The sequence below is a fragment of the Dermacentor silvarum genome, chromosome 6, assembly GCF_013339745.2.
Source record: "Dermacentor silvarum isolate Dsil-2018 chromosome 6, BIME_Dsil_1.4, whole genome shotgun sequence".
In the NCBI taxonomy this organism is placed as follows: Eukaryota; Metazoa; Arthropoda; class Arachnida; order Ixodida; family Ixodidae; genus Dermacentor; species Dermacentor silvarum.
In genome coordinates, this window is record NC_051159.1 from 50715788 (window position 1) to 50731181 (window position 15394).

The 15394-nt window shown below is 48.8% G+C and overlaps 1 protein-coding gene across 1 annotated transcript in view; it reads right to left on the minus strand.

Moving 5' to 3' along the window:
* Positions 1-15394, minus strand: part of LOC119455492 (protein maelstrom homolog) — a 36486-nt gene that overhangs the window by 10023 nt on the left and 11069 nt on the right. The window contains exons 8-10 of the mRNA XM_037716898.2: positions 13172-13234; positions 8058-8175; positions 3174-3314 (exon numbers count right to left, since the gene is read on the minus strand). Of these exons, the coding sequence (XP_037572826.2) occupies positions 3174-3314; positions 8058-8175; positions 13172-13234 (322 nt within the window). The remainder of the gene's footprint in view (positions 1-3173; positions 3315-8057; positions 8176-13171; positions 13235-15394) is intronic.

Sequence of the window (15394 nt, forward strand, 5' to 3'; positions counted from 1 at the left end):
CCAGGTACTAGCCACATAGGCTATTGGTCCAACTATTTTTGTACGCATTCTTTGCATTGTATAAATAAAGCTCATTTTGATTGATTGATTGATTGATTGATGTTTGCTTGTGCCCGCATGACACCATGCTTGTTAATTAGTAAGCGATGTTCACAAGGTTACACGGCCGATAAAACTACTATCCTTACTTCGATAGCTGTCCACTAATTTGCTATCGCAATCGATGAAGTGCAACTTTTTGTTATTCATCGCAACTTTAGTGCATTATGAGTAAATCATTGTTTTTCCAAGTGAGATAAAGTTGTATTTCTGTATGAAAGCATGAGGTGCACAATACAGTAAGGTACTTTTTTTTGCTCTCTTTTGGTCACGAAAAACGGGTGCGCGTTACAATCGAGGACTTGTTAGAATCAAGTACCGTATTTATTCGAATCTAGGCCGATAGTTTTTTTCAAATAATCACATACGAAACTCTAGGGTCGGCTTAGATTCGAGGATTTTAAAAAACGCGCCAGTTTTTAACTGAAACTGATAAACATGGTGCATAGTTAGCGCCATCTAGAAAAGTCAGTATCGCAGCCGCTACTAGCCGCGCCAGTAGCCAGCTGAAGTACACGAGCGACGTCGCCATTTTGACCTGCGTCGTATCGGTAGTATCGGTATGGTGCAGCATCGGCGCGCGGTGTGGCGTTATCGTAATGGCACCAAATGGGCGATGCCACTATAGTGCCGCTTTCTAAACGAATACTGTATTTACTCGAATCTAACGCGCACTTTCAACACGACCCTAAATCTGCGTCGGCATTTCAAAATGGCCGCCTCGTGCCTAGCTACCGTAGCATGCGGAAGCTTCCTCCGTGTGCTGCAGTACACGTGCTTAGGCAATAGTCTACTGTCTGTCTTCACGTTCTCAGCGTCTGCTCTATCTATCAGCATGAAGTACTGAGTTCATCATGATGCCGCATTTAAAAGGAAAGTGATCATCTGTGCGGAGACGGACGGAAATAGGGCCACATCACGGGCGTTCGGAGAATCCGAAACTTGCGAGCGGGACTGGCGCAAACAGAAGGAGAGGATTTTCGCCAGCAAAGCAATGCGGAACGGTTTCAGTGGACCGAAGCAGGACGTAATCTGCGACGATCCACTCCGGCGATACGATCAGGCTTGGCCCTATCTTGAAAGCAATCTGCGACTGGTAAAGTCCGCCGCGCGCCGTGTTTTCGCCGCGTTGAAGCGAGAGGCATGCGAGCACGAAGGCGCGCTTCGTCTCCAGCGTTTTGACAGTTCGTTTCCGCGGTCAACGAGCGAGGTGTGTTCATGTTTGCTTGAGCGCGCGTGACACCGTGCTTGTTAATAGCGGCCTACTAATTTGCTACCGCATTCGATGCATCGCCTTTCAGGCGAAACTGCGACTTTTTTTATTCATCGCAACATCAGTGCATCGGGAGGAAATCTATTTTTCCAAATTTTTCCTCACGGAAAACGGGTGCGCGTTACAATCGAGGAAGCGTGAGAATCGAGTAAATACGGTAGTTGTGCTAGCCGTAGAGGCATCGTCAAACGTTCAAGCCGGGCGGAACTTCGGCATCGGTCTGTCGTTGGAGGGGGCCACGGGAGATGGTTTTTGCGTGCGCCGCAACGTGCGCTCCTTCCAAAAATGCAGCATCTCTAATGCGCTGGATGGTACTGAATATAGCGCACTGTTTGAAGATGTCAGCAGTAAGGAAGATAGCGACGAGGCTAGCAGCGATGGTGACATAGAATGAGCTCGGCATGTTCAAATTTAATAAATGCTTTTTCATTTTGCGAATGCTGTCCTCGCTTTTTCGTTCGGCCTACATTCGAGGCAAGGTTTTTTTTTTTTTTTCGGACTTCGAACTTTTGGGGGGTCGGCTTAGAATCGGAGTCGGCCTAGATTCGAGTAAATACGGTAAATATGGCACTATGAGATCATTGGCAGATAATTGTCATGACTGCGCACCACCGCGCATCTCTGTGAACTAGGCCCCAAGGTTATACTTGTTTCAGATCGAAGTCGCCGGCAGTGATTACAAATGAGTACATGATGCGAGTGATGCAAACTTGAATTTGCTTGAGCAATATGCTTCGAGTGAAGCACAAGGTGGTGGATAAAACTGTGATGATCAAAACTGTAACACCGGCAGTCGTGAAGTTCGCTGCTACTACCAATTCTGAGGTGTGAAATATAAATATACCGCACCCATTAACCGGTGCTAATGGTTCTAGACAGTAAGCGCCGACAATGAGTACAGTTGAGTCACACAATGAGATCAATGGGGCGAGCCACATGTCTGTTACCGGGGTAACGCTGCACAAGCTACAATGAATTGACAGAAGAAACGCTGTGTGCTCTCGCCAGCGCAGCTGCCTGTAGGGTCGAAGAATTTCATCAAACACGACCCTCGGCTGCATCTGCAGTCGAGCACCAGTTCAGAATGGTTATTCCAAAAAGCTCCAGTTTGGGTTCGGTTTCAAGATAGTGGAGTACATGCCAGCTCAGCTGGGTTCCTTTTAACAGCGAAGCTGTTTAAGCCAGCCGCAATTTGTGGTGCGTAGCAAGACACTACCAAGAAAGAAAAGAAATTTTCTTGCCGAGGCGGGATTCAAACCCGCGTACCCCCGGTCCCAAAACGAGTGTCGTAACCACTAGGCTATAGAACCACGCTTGCAGAACGTGCATATATGCGAACCATATGATTGCTTTCGAGAGTCGTCGTCTTCGTCCACAGCTGGCGCGTTCGTACACTCGTGCTCTGTGAGGTGAAGAGGTTTTGCGCGCTATGAGAGCGAGAGAGAGACGCATTCACGGAGGGGGTCTCCTGGAATGCGGTGTCGTTGCAAGCTGCACTATGCAAAGCGCAGTGACGACCGTAAGTCCAACACGCGCGAAAGAAATTATCATCATCACGAGTAATAAGATGAAAAGTTTGCACGCACTTTCGGAAAATGCTGGGCTATGATCGCCCAGCTTCGCTGTTTCAAGCGTTGCGCGGCTGAGTGCAAGGTTAAGCGTTTTTTTTTTTTTTTTTTTCTGAAAATAACGGTCCAGCTCCAATTTTCCCTTCAGTTCCGGTGAAGTTCGACACCCTGTCTGCGACATCCCTGCGCGCAGCAACAGCACACTTGCCATAAAACTATGAAACAGCCTTTACCCGTTGTTCAGCGTAGTAGTCCTCGACCCGCCTGGGTTCCCTTGGCAGGGGTGCTGGTGCGTGGCTTGACCGATGGTAATACGAGCCATGGTCTCCGCTGGCACCCTGAGGCCGCCGCGACGTGACCATGCGAGCTGGTCTCTGCACAAGGGCAGAACAGTCAATGGCATTAACAAAACGCAAGTCAACTCCGTGACCAAACTTCAAGAACAAACGGGAATGTCAAACACAATGACCACACTGCCTCCATTTTTCCTCTTTCAAACCTTTTACCTTTAACGAAGACAATGAACTTGTTTTCATCTGCTCGTCCCCTGCTCATTTTCTTTGTTACACTCCCAATAAAGTGCTTAACATCTGCTAAACCTGTTGGAGAGTCCACTGAAAATTTGCCAAGTTCAATCTCGATGACCAATACAGCAGAACCTCATGCATACTTTCTGGAAAAAAAATGCGAGCAAGAAACTTATCGACCAGGAAAACGTACGATCCAAAGTGAATAAAAACTTTGGCAAACTCAACTGCAGCTGACGTCTACGTAATTTGAAGTGTTGCGCAAATCATTGCACCCCAAGACGCTGACACGTGTTGAGGTCATGGGGCTCGCACGACCCGAGCGCATTTGGGCTGTCGCCTATCAGATGTGCGCAGTACACTACCTACGCTACACACACAGTGAAACAGATAGGTGAAGATGCTTATCGCTATGTGTTGGCAGCAATAGACAGCTGTGAATGGCGATGTGCAACGACCCACGAGGAGATTGACAGTGCCGGAATAGGCAATCGAATGCGAGGCGGTATTTTGCTCTTGATCACGCGTGCCTCGCAGCTTTTCTTAGCGTATCATGCGATCGCAGTTTTGGTGATATACTGAACACTGGGTGCCGAAGTATCGTGTTATCCAGGAATGTATTAACCATTAAACAAGAAGCATAACTGCATTGGTACATTTTTTGTGTTCTCGATCCCGAGTGTTGCCGCCGGGAAATCGTAAAGAACGGGATCATATCAACAAATTTCCACTGTACATATCTGCCAATCAAATCCCCCCGACAGGACACGAGGAGGGGGCAGGGGAGGTATAGCATTTTTTTTTAATGATTGATTGCCCGAGCCTACGAGCAGTATTTAAAGGATACATACGCACTTTATTAACATTAATCTACCTTTATATGCAGTACACATTGGTCAGCAGAGATTGACAGGCAAAATATTGTTTTGAGATCAGAGTGACCGCATTACCGCTGCAATCCTGTGGAACCTCAACATTTCATCCACAACAAGAATGTTTCTAATTGTGCCCACTGTACATCAATTCTTGGCTCCTTCAAAAAAATATTAAGAAAGATTGTTTACGAGTTTGGGAAGGTTATGGGTCCAGCACCTTCACTTAGCACAAAAGAAACATTGAATATAAAGAAATAAAATAATATAAAATAAATATTGTCGTGGTAAAACGCCAAGAGAAGACAGGGAGACGTTCTTCAAGAACAGCAGGACAACCTGTTCTAGCAAAACAGAGACATGTCTTCTTCGTCGTCAGCCAAAACCCACTGACCCACTAGACAGAGTCTGTTAATGCCCCCATCGTCGTTGTCGTCTGCCTAGAGCACACGCGTCATTTGTCCCTCCCTAGAAGAGCATCGTCCCGATGCTATACCAGAAATGTCACTTGCGGAAGTGACGGTCTCTCGCATAGTCATTCACTCACATACGGCTTCATGCGTACAACATGCACAAGTTCAGGACGGTGCGGGCAGCACCTCGTACAGTTGGGACTATCGGGGACGACCTCGTAGGTGACATCACCCAGTCGCCGCAATGGTCGATATGGGCCGAAGTATCACCTTAACAGCTTTTCGGAGAGGCCTCTCTTCCGCAAGGGTGTCCAAACCCAAACTCTGTCGCCGACTTCATAGCGGCCTGCATTGTAGTCTTGCTGCTGGCAGATCTGCACGCACACGAGCTGCCGAGCCTCTTCGGCGCATTGCGTAAACACATCGGCATCCATTTCAATGTCGTCAAATTCGTGTGGAAGCATTGCATCCAGCATCGTTCGTAGATCCCGGCCGTGAACAAGGGTGAACGGAGTCATGCGCGTCGTCTCTTGTTTCGCCGTGTTGTACGCAAACGTGATATAAGGGAGGATGTCATCCCAATTTTTATGTTCGACATCCACGTACATTGAAAGCATGTCTTCAATTGTTTTGTTTAGGCGCTCTGTCAGTCCGTTGGTTTGTGGATGGTAGGCGGTCGACTTCCGATGAGCCATTCCCCTTAGCAGCAAGACGTGATCTAAAAGTGCAGCCGTGAATGCAGTTCCTCTGTCGGTAATCACGACACTTGGGGCTCCGTGTCGCAACACAACATTTTCAATGAAAAAGCGTGCCACCTCGGCTGCTGTGCCTTTCTGGATGGCCTTTGTTTCGGCGTAATGTGTCAGATAGTCGGTTGCGACGAGAACAAAGCGATTCACTGCAGTGGAAGTAGGAAGTGGGCCCAAGATATCCATTCCAATTTGATCAAATGGAGTTCGAGGAACCTGGACAGGTTGCAGAAGGCCGGCTGGTTTCTTCGGAGGCGACTTGCGCCTCTGGCAGTGAAGACAAGTGCGAACGTAATGTTTCACGGCCGTGGTAAGCCTCGGCCAGTAGTAGCTTTGCCGCACTCTGCCCAATGTTCGCGTGTAGCCTAAGTGACCAAAGTCACCTCGTTGTGACAGGCTTGAAGTACTTCCGAACGAAGAGCTGCAGGAATGACGAGCAGGTAGGGGGACCCGGTAGAAGAAAAATTTCTTTTGTAAAGGACTTTGGCCCGTAAACAAAATGACGACAGTCCTCTTGCGAAAACTCTAGGTGCTTTCGAAGACCTTCCCTCTAAGTAGTTGATGAGTGCAAGCAACTCAGGGTCGTCCCGTTGTTGTTGAGCGATGGCGGCTGTGTCCAGAACACGAAGAAATGCTGTATCTTCTTCTTCGAGTGGAGAAGCCGACTTTATCGGCGATCGAGACAGGCAGTCAGCATCCGTATATCGCTTCCCCGACTTGTACATGACCGTCATGTCAAACTCTTGCAGCCTTAGGCTCCAACGTGCCAATCGTCCAGACGGATCTTTAAGGTTCGTCAACCAACACAGTGAATGGTGGTCGCTAAGAACTTTGAAAGGGCGGCCGTACAAATATGGGCGAAATTTCATAACCACCCATACCACGGCGAGGCATTCTTTCTCAGTTGTGGAATAATTAGCCTCTGTGCGTGAGTGTTCTGCTTGCGTAGGCAATCACTCTTTCCGTGTCCTCCTGCCACTGCACAAGAACAGCTCCGAAGCCAACATTGCTGGCATCCGTGTGGAGCAATGTAGGAGCGGTCTCATCAAAGTGGGCAAGCACTGGAGGTGTCTGGAGACGTTGCCGCAAGAGCATGCACCTTGCTCTTCATCGCCCCATACAAAAGCAGCGTCGTCTCTCGTGAGGCGAGTTAACGGCGACGCAATGCGAGCAAAGTCTGCAATAAACCGCCGGTAATAGGCGCAGAGGCCGAGGAACCGCCGGACAGCCTTTTTGTCGGATGGTACGGGAAACTGTGCGACAACGGTAATTTTTGCAGGATCCGGGGGGACACCGGCGTGGCTGACGACGTGACCAAGAAACTGTAGTTCCGCAAAGCCAAAGTGGCACTTCTCCGGCTTCAGGGTGAGGCCGGCGGATCTTATGGACTGCAGAACTGCTTCAAGCCGTTGGAGGTGTTCTTCAAACGTTGCAGAAAACACGATCACGTCGTCGAGGTACACTAAGCAGGTTTTCACTTCAGACCGGAAAGCACAGTATCCATGAGGCGTTGGAACGTAGCAGGGGCAGAGCACAAGCCGAAAGGCAAAACCTTAAATTCGTATAGGCCGTCTGGCGTCACAAAAGCAGTTTTTTCATGGTCTCTCGGGTCTACCTCAATTTGCCAATATCCGCTCTTTAAGTCCATTGAAGAGAAGTAACGTGCGTGTCGAAGCCTGTCGAGGGTATCGTCGATACGGGGAAGCGGGTAGACGTCCACCACCTCCACCACTGTCGCGGTACAACGCCAAGAGAGGACAGGGAGACGTTCTTCAAGAACAGCAGGACAACCTGTTCTAGCAAAACAGAACAGAGACACGCCTTCTTCGTCGTCAGCCAAAACCCACTGACGGAGTCCGTTAATGCCCCCATCGTCGTTGTCGTCTGCCTAGAGCACACGCGTCAATATTAAAAGAATCTCATGTCAGTACACTTCTAAAATGCCAAAAAATTAAAATTAAATATTTGATTAAAACTAGCAATGGGTTCCCAAAGGTGTTGGCATAAATTAATGTAGACTTAGCAGGAAAACACCATCCAACACGCCCTAGAATCTGCTAAAGATTTCTGTCCACTAAGAAAAACAGCACCTGAAATTCACTCTGCTGAATGTGGATGCTTGCAGCTACACAAGCAAGGCATACTCTACATCTAGGAGAAAATGTACAACAGCCACACTGCTCATTTGAACAAGGAGAACAGAGGGGGGCCCGATTTTCTGCTAGTAGCCACATGGCTTTTTTTTTTATCTACACTCATTAAAAAGCAGTTTACGTTTCTATTTGGAAGCAGTCCAACAGAAATGTTTAAATTTATATTAAGAAAACAGCTCATTTCCCTATTCTTACATGTAAATTAAAAGCAATTTCCATTTGAACTTCAAAACATTTAAATACAAATGCTTACATTTCAATTAAAAGAACAGTCAATGTCCCCCAGTGCTTTTCTTGGCTTTGCCGCGTTAATACTGTTGTTAAACAATGGTGACATGCAACACAAAATATTCACAATCAACTTCTATACCACTATAACTCAACAGGCAGCGAAGTCACCCACCACGTTCATCTGGGAGACTTCGAAGTTGAGTGATGGGTCCAACCTCGGTGGGAGGTGCTGGTAGTCGATGATGCGGTCGATTTTGTAAGCGGGGAGCAGGGCGTTTGACATTTTGTACCTGCAAGACCACAAGAGGGATCAACGCTAATGATGCAAGCATAGCTGTTCCTCTGCGCAAGATATTAAGGGTGTGTGAATGTTAATTTCAAAGGCTGAATCAAATATTAACCAATAGTGCCAGAAGTAAATTAAATTGCACATTGAATACTTTTCAGGTAGTTTTCTAACAACGAATAGCCAGCATGACTACAGATGTACAGATCCCAGATGTGCAAACAGTGATGCAAGTGTTTGCTGCACACATTACTGACGGTCACTGGCGTTATTGGCGGCCCTAGCAATGCGACAGCTCGCGGCGTGTGTTACCTGCGTTCTGAAGAAACACACCACTGCATGGTTCACGTGTGACAGCCGGCACACGCTACGTAATCGCAGCTCGGTGACTGGTGCCACATTACAGCGTCGCGTTTCGGCCTACAACAGACTAAACGTGCTCCGCACATTCTCGCCGGTAAAGTGACTGTCAGTACGGTGCATGAAAAGTATGGCCGAGTACACACTAGCAGAGTGTCAACAGATCCGACATCTGTACGAGCTGTGAGCACACCAGACTTGCACAACTGAACATAAACGCACATTCTGCCTCCTAGATTGTGCATTGCATGTACAGTCGAGTCTCGATAATTCGAACTCGAAGGGGCCCGAAAATTTGTTCAAATTAAAGGAAGGACATATTTTTGAAGTATTCGAGCACCATAGCACGATGCACGAACGGTGCGAGTCGTGAAATATCATGGCGCGCAAGCACACAAAGAGCGCAACTGCCCACGCCAGCCAACGCTCGGTTCCCGATAACGGCAGAAAACGAAACTTCAGGGAGCGGACAGCGCCGGCATGCCGACGGGTGGGCGCGCGCGGAGACCGTGGAATGTGAGAGAGGAGGGCAGTAGGGAAGCGAATTTGGCCTCGCCAGCTCCACCGCTTCGGTGGCTCCCCTCGCCCTCTCTCCCAACTCCCTCACAGCTCCCTCACTTTCGACGGTCTCCACACGCGCGCGCGCCGCCGTGCCGGCGCCGCCCCGGCGCCAGCATAGCCCGCTCCTTGAAGTTTCGTTTTCTGCCGTTATCGAGAAGCGAGCGTTTGCCGGACTGGGCCTCCGCCGCTGCATTAAGGGGTCTCTTCAAAGCTTTTGCTCTATGGCGGTGTCAGAACAATGACGGTCAGAGGCGCCGCCGCGTTATTTGGCGCGTTGCTGAGAGCATTGTCGGTCCACGGTATGTTCGAATTAATCGTCTCAAATGCTTTCGCTTTTGAATTACCGAGTGTTTTCGCCCATTGAAATACACATAACTTTGACGGGACCACAGCGTCAGTTCGAATTAAGCGTGTTCGAATTAACAAGATTCGACTGTAATAGGCGTAAATGCATTTGTGAACGCGCTGCTTCAGCGATTCCTTTTGTTGAACTTAATTTCTAATACCGTTTGGTTTGTTTTCTGAATTATTTTTAGCGGTCCCTCGAGAAAAAAATTAGATTCTGAGGTTTTACGTGCAAAATTGATTGTCTGATTATGATACACGCCATAGTGAGGAACTCCAGATTAATTTGGACCACCTGGGGTTCTTTAACATGCACCCAATGCAAGACACACAGGTGTGTTTGCATTTCACCCCCATGAAAGCGTGGCCACCACAGCCGGGATTTGACCCCGCAACCCTGTCCTTAGGAGCGCACCACCACAGCAACTAAGCCACCTGGGTGGGTGGTTCCTTGAGATTCGTTACACTAAGATTTCACTGTACTACAGAATAGAGCTACAGAGTGACTTGCCTAGAATTTAGAGCAATGAGACCATTGGGGAGAGGAAAAAATGTTAATGAAATGGTGGTTGTCGGTGCTTATAACCACCGTACTTGAAAGGAATCAAAGGCCCACTGCAATGAAACTTCGCACCACATAAAAAGCCTCAGAAAAGCCATAAAACACATTTCCATAACTAGCAATGAAGTTAGGTCTTGCAAGACATGTCCCAAGGAAAAGCGGCAGGAGAAGATGGAATAACAATTGCTTTATTCAAAGATGGAAGAGATATGCTTGAAAGGCTTGCGGCCCTGCATACACGCAATGTCTCATGCCTTATGACAATGTGACATGTGACAATGCCTCATGAGTGTACCAGAGAGCTGTAAAAATGCCAACATTATACTAATCCGTAAGGAGGGAGACGTTGAAGAATTGAAGAATTATAGGCCCATTAGCTTGCTTTCAGTATTCAGGGGTGGGACTGCCCAAAGTAATTTCGGAGAAATTTTTCGGAGACCACGTTATAACTGGTCTATACTGTACATATTTCACCCACACACACATGCAACACAGCGCAGAAACCAAGTTCCCCTAACAAGTGCGGCATCAGCGGAAGAACGCTGCTATTTTCGTCTGGAGACTGGTCTCCATGCACATGCCCACGCTCCCACTCCTGGATTTAAAAAAAAAAAAAAACGAAAAAGAAAAAAGAGTGCGCCACCATTCTCCACTGCACTCTGCGCACCCTGCTAGGACGCTGCTAGCTAGTTCACTCTAGACGCTGCTATAGCAATGAAAACACGTGCCCTCCTTCCTCCAAAGTCTCCCGCCCTTCTCATCATTTTTGTTTCGCTTTTCGCCGCTGGTCTCCATGCACGCGCCCACGCTCCCACTCCTGAAAAAAAAAATGCTGTATGCTGTATGTGCGAGTGAAAGCGCGCTAGGGACGTGTGCTTTCACAGATAGCGAACGTGTGGCGGATAGCAAACCCGACGACGGCGGAAGGCCGTGGGGGGATGGGAGGGAGGGAAGGGAGGCGACGTTTAGCTGCGGCACTCTATGCGTATTTTGCGACCGGGTGCAAGGGGAACACTGGCAACTCAATCTCCCACACGAAAGGAGGAAAGTGCGAAGGCAGCGCGGGAGGGAGGGGGCGCGGCTTTCTCTGCAAGCCACTGCGTACTTTGCACGGCTGAGGGCTGTCGCGTGTCCGTATCTTGAATGCGATCTCCACAAGGCTCTGACCTTTGTATGCGCTGTGCTTTCGCCGCTCAGTTTCCGTTGAAGCGATAGACCACACGAACCTTCGGTGGCTGCTCCTGACGCATTTGCTCAAGCCTGCGTTTTTACAGTGCTTGTCTGCGTGCGATCTATTCATGTTTGCTTGTGTGCGCTGACACCATGCTTGTTAATTCAGTCGGTAAGCAGAGTTTAAGCAGGCGATAAAACTACTATCCTAACTCCGTATACTCTACTCTTAAATTTGCTTCGCCTTTCGGGGGAAACTGCGACTTTTTGTTTCGCTTTTCGCCGCTGGTCTCCACGCGCGCGCCCGCGCTCCCACTTCTCCGCGTTTGCACGCCCGGCAACCGTGCGGCCGTGCTCAACGCCTCCTAGAAAAGGCCGTGCTCCGTGCGCCGATTTCATGGTCACGTGCTTAAAAGAATCGCGCTATAACCGGTATTCTGCTTCGCGCGCCTACGCAATAAGCGGTCCGCCCATACATTGAGTTCTATGGGAGATATATCGGTGGTCAAAAAAAACACGATAAACCGGTCCCGCGCTACAGGCGGTTTTGTTATAAGTGGTCTGCACTGTCTATGGACACTCCAGGCGCATTTCTGCCGTCTACGTCGCCGTGACGTTCCGTATAAAGTCCAGGGGCGATAACATCGTTGCCGCGCACCGTATGCATTATGTGCGAGTGAAAGCGTGCGAGGGTGAGCCGACGATGGCTGCTCAGTCTCTCGCGCACGAGGGAGGAAGCGCAACATCTTCGGTCGCACGCAAGGCACAGTGGGGGGAGGGGAGGGAGGGGGCGTTCTCCAGCGGCTGCTGCGTATGGCGCGGCAGTGCAGGCCCTATCTTGGAAGCTATCTGCAATGGGGACAGAGCGCGAATGCTCATAGCTTTGTGCGCGCTGCGTTTTTGCCGCTTAGTTCGAGTTGAAGCGAGAGGCAGCACGAAGGTCAATTCGCTCGCTGCTGCTGCGCGCTTCCTCACTCCAGCGTTTAGAGAGCCAGTTTCCGCGGTCATCGAGCGAGACGTGTTCATGTTTGCTTGTGTTCGCGTGACACTATGCTTGTTACTTTTTCTTTTAGGGGTTTTACGTGCCAAAACCAGTTCTGATTACGAGGCACGTCGTAGTGGAGGGCTCCGGATGAATTTTTACCACCTCGGGTTCTTGAACGTGCACTACAACGCAAGTACCTGGGCATTTTTGCATTTCGCCTCCATCAAAATGCGGCCACCGCGGACACTATGCTCGTTAATTTAGCTAGTAATTCGTATTGACACTTTTCGCAGAGCAGTTTGTTCTAGAGAAACGAGATAGCGCTTACGGCGGCGCGCCATACGTCTCCTCAGCAACCGCGTACATATACGAAACCATTACCGCTTCTACCTTGCTTCTGTACGATCAGCTGTCAGAAATGAAACTGGGCTTTCGCTAATGCACTGTGTTCCATTCAGGTTGGTTTTAATCACGTGGATTGAAGACGTGTGCAGTAGTTGGCTGCAACAATAGTGACTGGCATATTAAGGAATGTAATGACTATGCGGAGCCAAGTTCACCGACCACTGCTGTAACTATCCATACATGTTTCCGGCACTTCGAGATGTACGGCTTTCCTCGAGACTACACAAATTTGCTCATCCGCCAGCATTGTATTGCTAACCTTCAAAGAAAGGGCTTGGGTCTTTGGTACTTCGGCAAGAGTACAGTACCGCTCGTTAAACAATGATAACGGGAGTAGCGCCGCTTGCTGTCATAGTATGTTTCGCGCACAGTATCTACCAACATCTACCCCAACCAGCAAGGAAACTTACACCCACTCTATCGCCAACGTGTCAAGAATAAGTGAACGGGCGCACACTTGAATATATGCGCACTATATACGCACAATAAGTGACGGTAGTACACCGATAGTGCACGAATGGTCAAAGCTGCATGTTTCGTGACGGTCCACAAGAGTAAGCAAGTTCAGGCATGCACTTATGATTTTACGGTTAGAAACTTGGCTGGGCTTACCCAAGTCTTCTACACTCTCCCAAGGCACAGTTCTTGTTGTCGATGTCCAGATGGTAAGGGCAGCTGGGTCACAAAAAAGAAATGAAGAAGAGGTCTCAAGAAACATGTGCAGAATCATGCATTAATGGGCCTCTTCGATTTGTTCTCATGGACTGTCCAGGACTGCTAGACACTGCATACATAACGCTCATTGGCTGAAAGCACCACCTCGGGCAGTCCGGGACTGTCAGGGATGGATAATCGAAGACGCCCAAATGCGTGCTCATTCATTCAAACATTTCCCAAGTCGACACACTGATTTCATCACACTTCCTAGAAGGGTAAATAAGTCGGTTGCCTCAATCTTTGTTTAATGTATACCTACCAAAATGCGAACTTCAAAATTTGCAAAATGACATGAGCACAGCACCAAGCAGGCAGGGGCGAGTAGCACACACTTTTACATGTCTGCCCTGAGCCCCCGGTGAACACAGAGGAGGGCGCCCTGGTTTCCCCACCCCTTGACATAGTACTTCAGTGCCAACAGTATTGGGCCCATTGGCCTAAACACAGAGTTGAAGATGTAACACCATGTTGTGGGCTAGAAAGTTGATGCTGCATCCCAGATTTTATTCGAAGCACACACCACGGGTACTTTTCATCATCTGTGGCGACACAACTATCCAGACCTAGAGTTATCAAACTGGGTGCCGCGAACGGCACACCTTAAGGCTCCGTGAGCGATCAGAACAAATCCAGCCCCATCCCGTTTTTCCCCATTCACTTCCACAATCCGGATAAAAAATTTCCCAGTGCATTTTAGATTTAACGAAGCCCTCGCACACCACATGCACACTTCGGTAGTCTTTGTCAGAGACCCACGTGGTAGCGGTGCGCAAGATTAATCCCTGCGCAATTAGTGGGCGCACGGTATCCGCGCTGAGCACTTTTCATTCACGCTCACGAGGGCGGTTTGTAGCATGTGAGCAGGAACCAACGAAGAAGTTTTGCAATCTTGTCCCTTCCCCATCACCCCTCCATCCTGGATCCACCCCTGTGCTGACGTGGCTATAGTGAAAGCTCGTTAATTCAAACCGGTCACTATGGTCTGGTCCACAGTTCATAGGAGTCAATGTGTAATATGACTTATTAATATGTTCAAAAATTGGCACCTCCACTGATGATTCGAATCGCACGCCATCAAGCGTCACTGTTTTAAATCTTCAGTAGAAGTTTTCATAGCTGAGCAAGAAGGTGTCACGACCGCCGGAGCGTTATCATCGGGGCGTTTGGCTAGCCATGCTCGTCGCGTGGTAACCCGATCTAAAGGGGAAAGCCCAATGGACATCAACATCAGCAATAGAGCAGCTGGGACCTGTTCGAAATGGTTCTTTGGTGCATCAAAGCTCCGTGCCACTGGTGTTGGTAGTGGTGTTCTGTCAAGTTTCTGCACGCCGATTCTCCCGAGCTTGCAGTCAAAACTGCAAGATGTTCTCGCGGGGCAAGTACTGCGTGAAGACTGTCAATTAGAAAGTTGAAATTCTTCAAGAAGTCGATGAAGAAAGGCCTGCAAATTTGAGATCACAAAGAATGTGCGGCATACCGCAGAGCACACTTTCTACATACATCCGCAACAGGAAGGCCATCGAAGATGCTTGCGAAGCTAAAGAGATTGACAGCAGCCGAAGAAGGCTATGCACAGCCAAGTACCCACAACTTGAGAGCACCGTAATTATGTGGGTGAAAAATGAGGAGTCAAAACATCACTCCGAGCAGAAGCCGATTTCGCCCAGCGCTTGGACGCTCAAGACTTCATGACTTCTGAGGGCTGGTTCCACCGTGTTAGGGAATGACATAACCCTGTCTTCCGCACATTAACCAATGAGGCAAAGGTTGTGGACGCCGACATATGTGCGAAGTGGAGAAACGGCGCCCTGCTGCACTATCTTGACAACTACTCGCCAAGGGATATTTTTAACACTGGTGAGACAGTGTTGTTCTTAAATCTGCAGCCAGACAAGACTATTACATACAAAGGGGACAGCTGTGCAAACGCAGCAAACAGCGTATCACCGTGTCAGTCGTCCCGAATATGACCAGGATGGAAAATGTACTACTTTTCGCCATCCGCAAGGCACAGAAAGCCCCGCGTTTTAAGAACATCCGGACACTGCTGACAGAATACGCTGCCAACCGAAAAGCGTGGATGACGGGAGAGCTGTTTAAAAAGTGGCTTCTGATTTT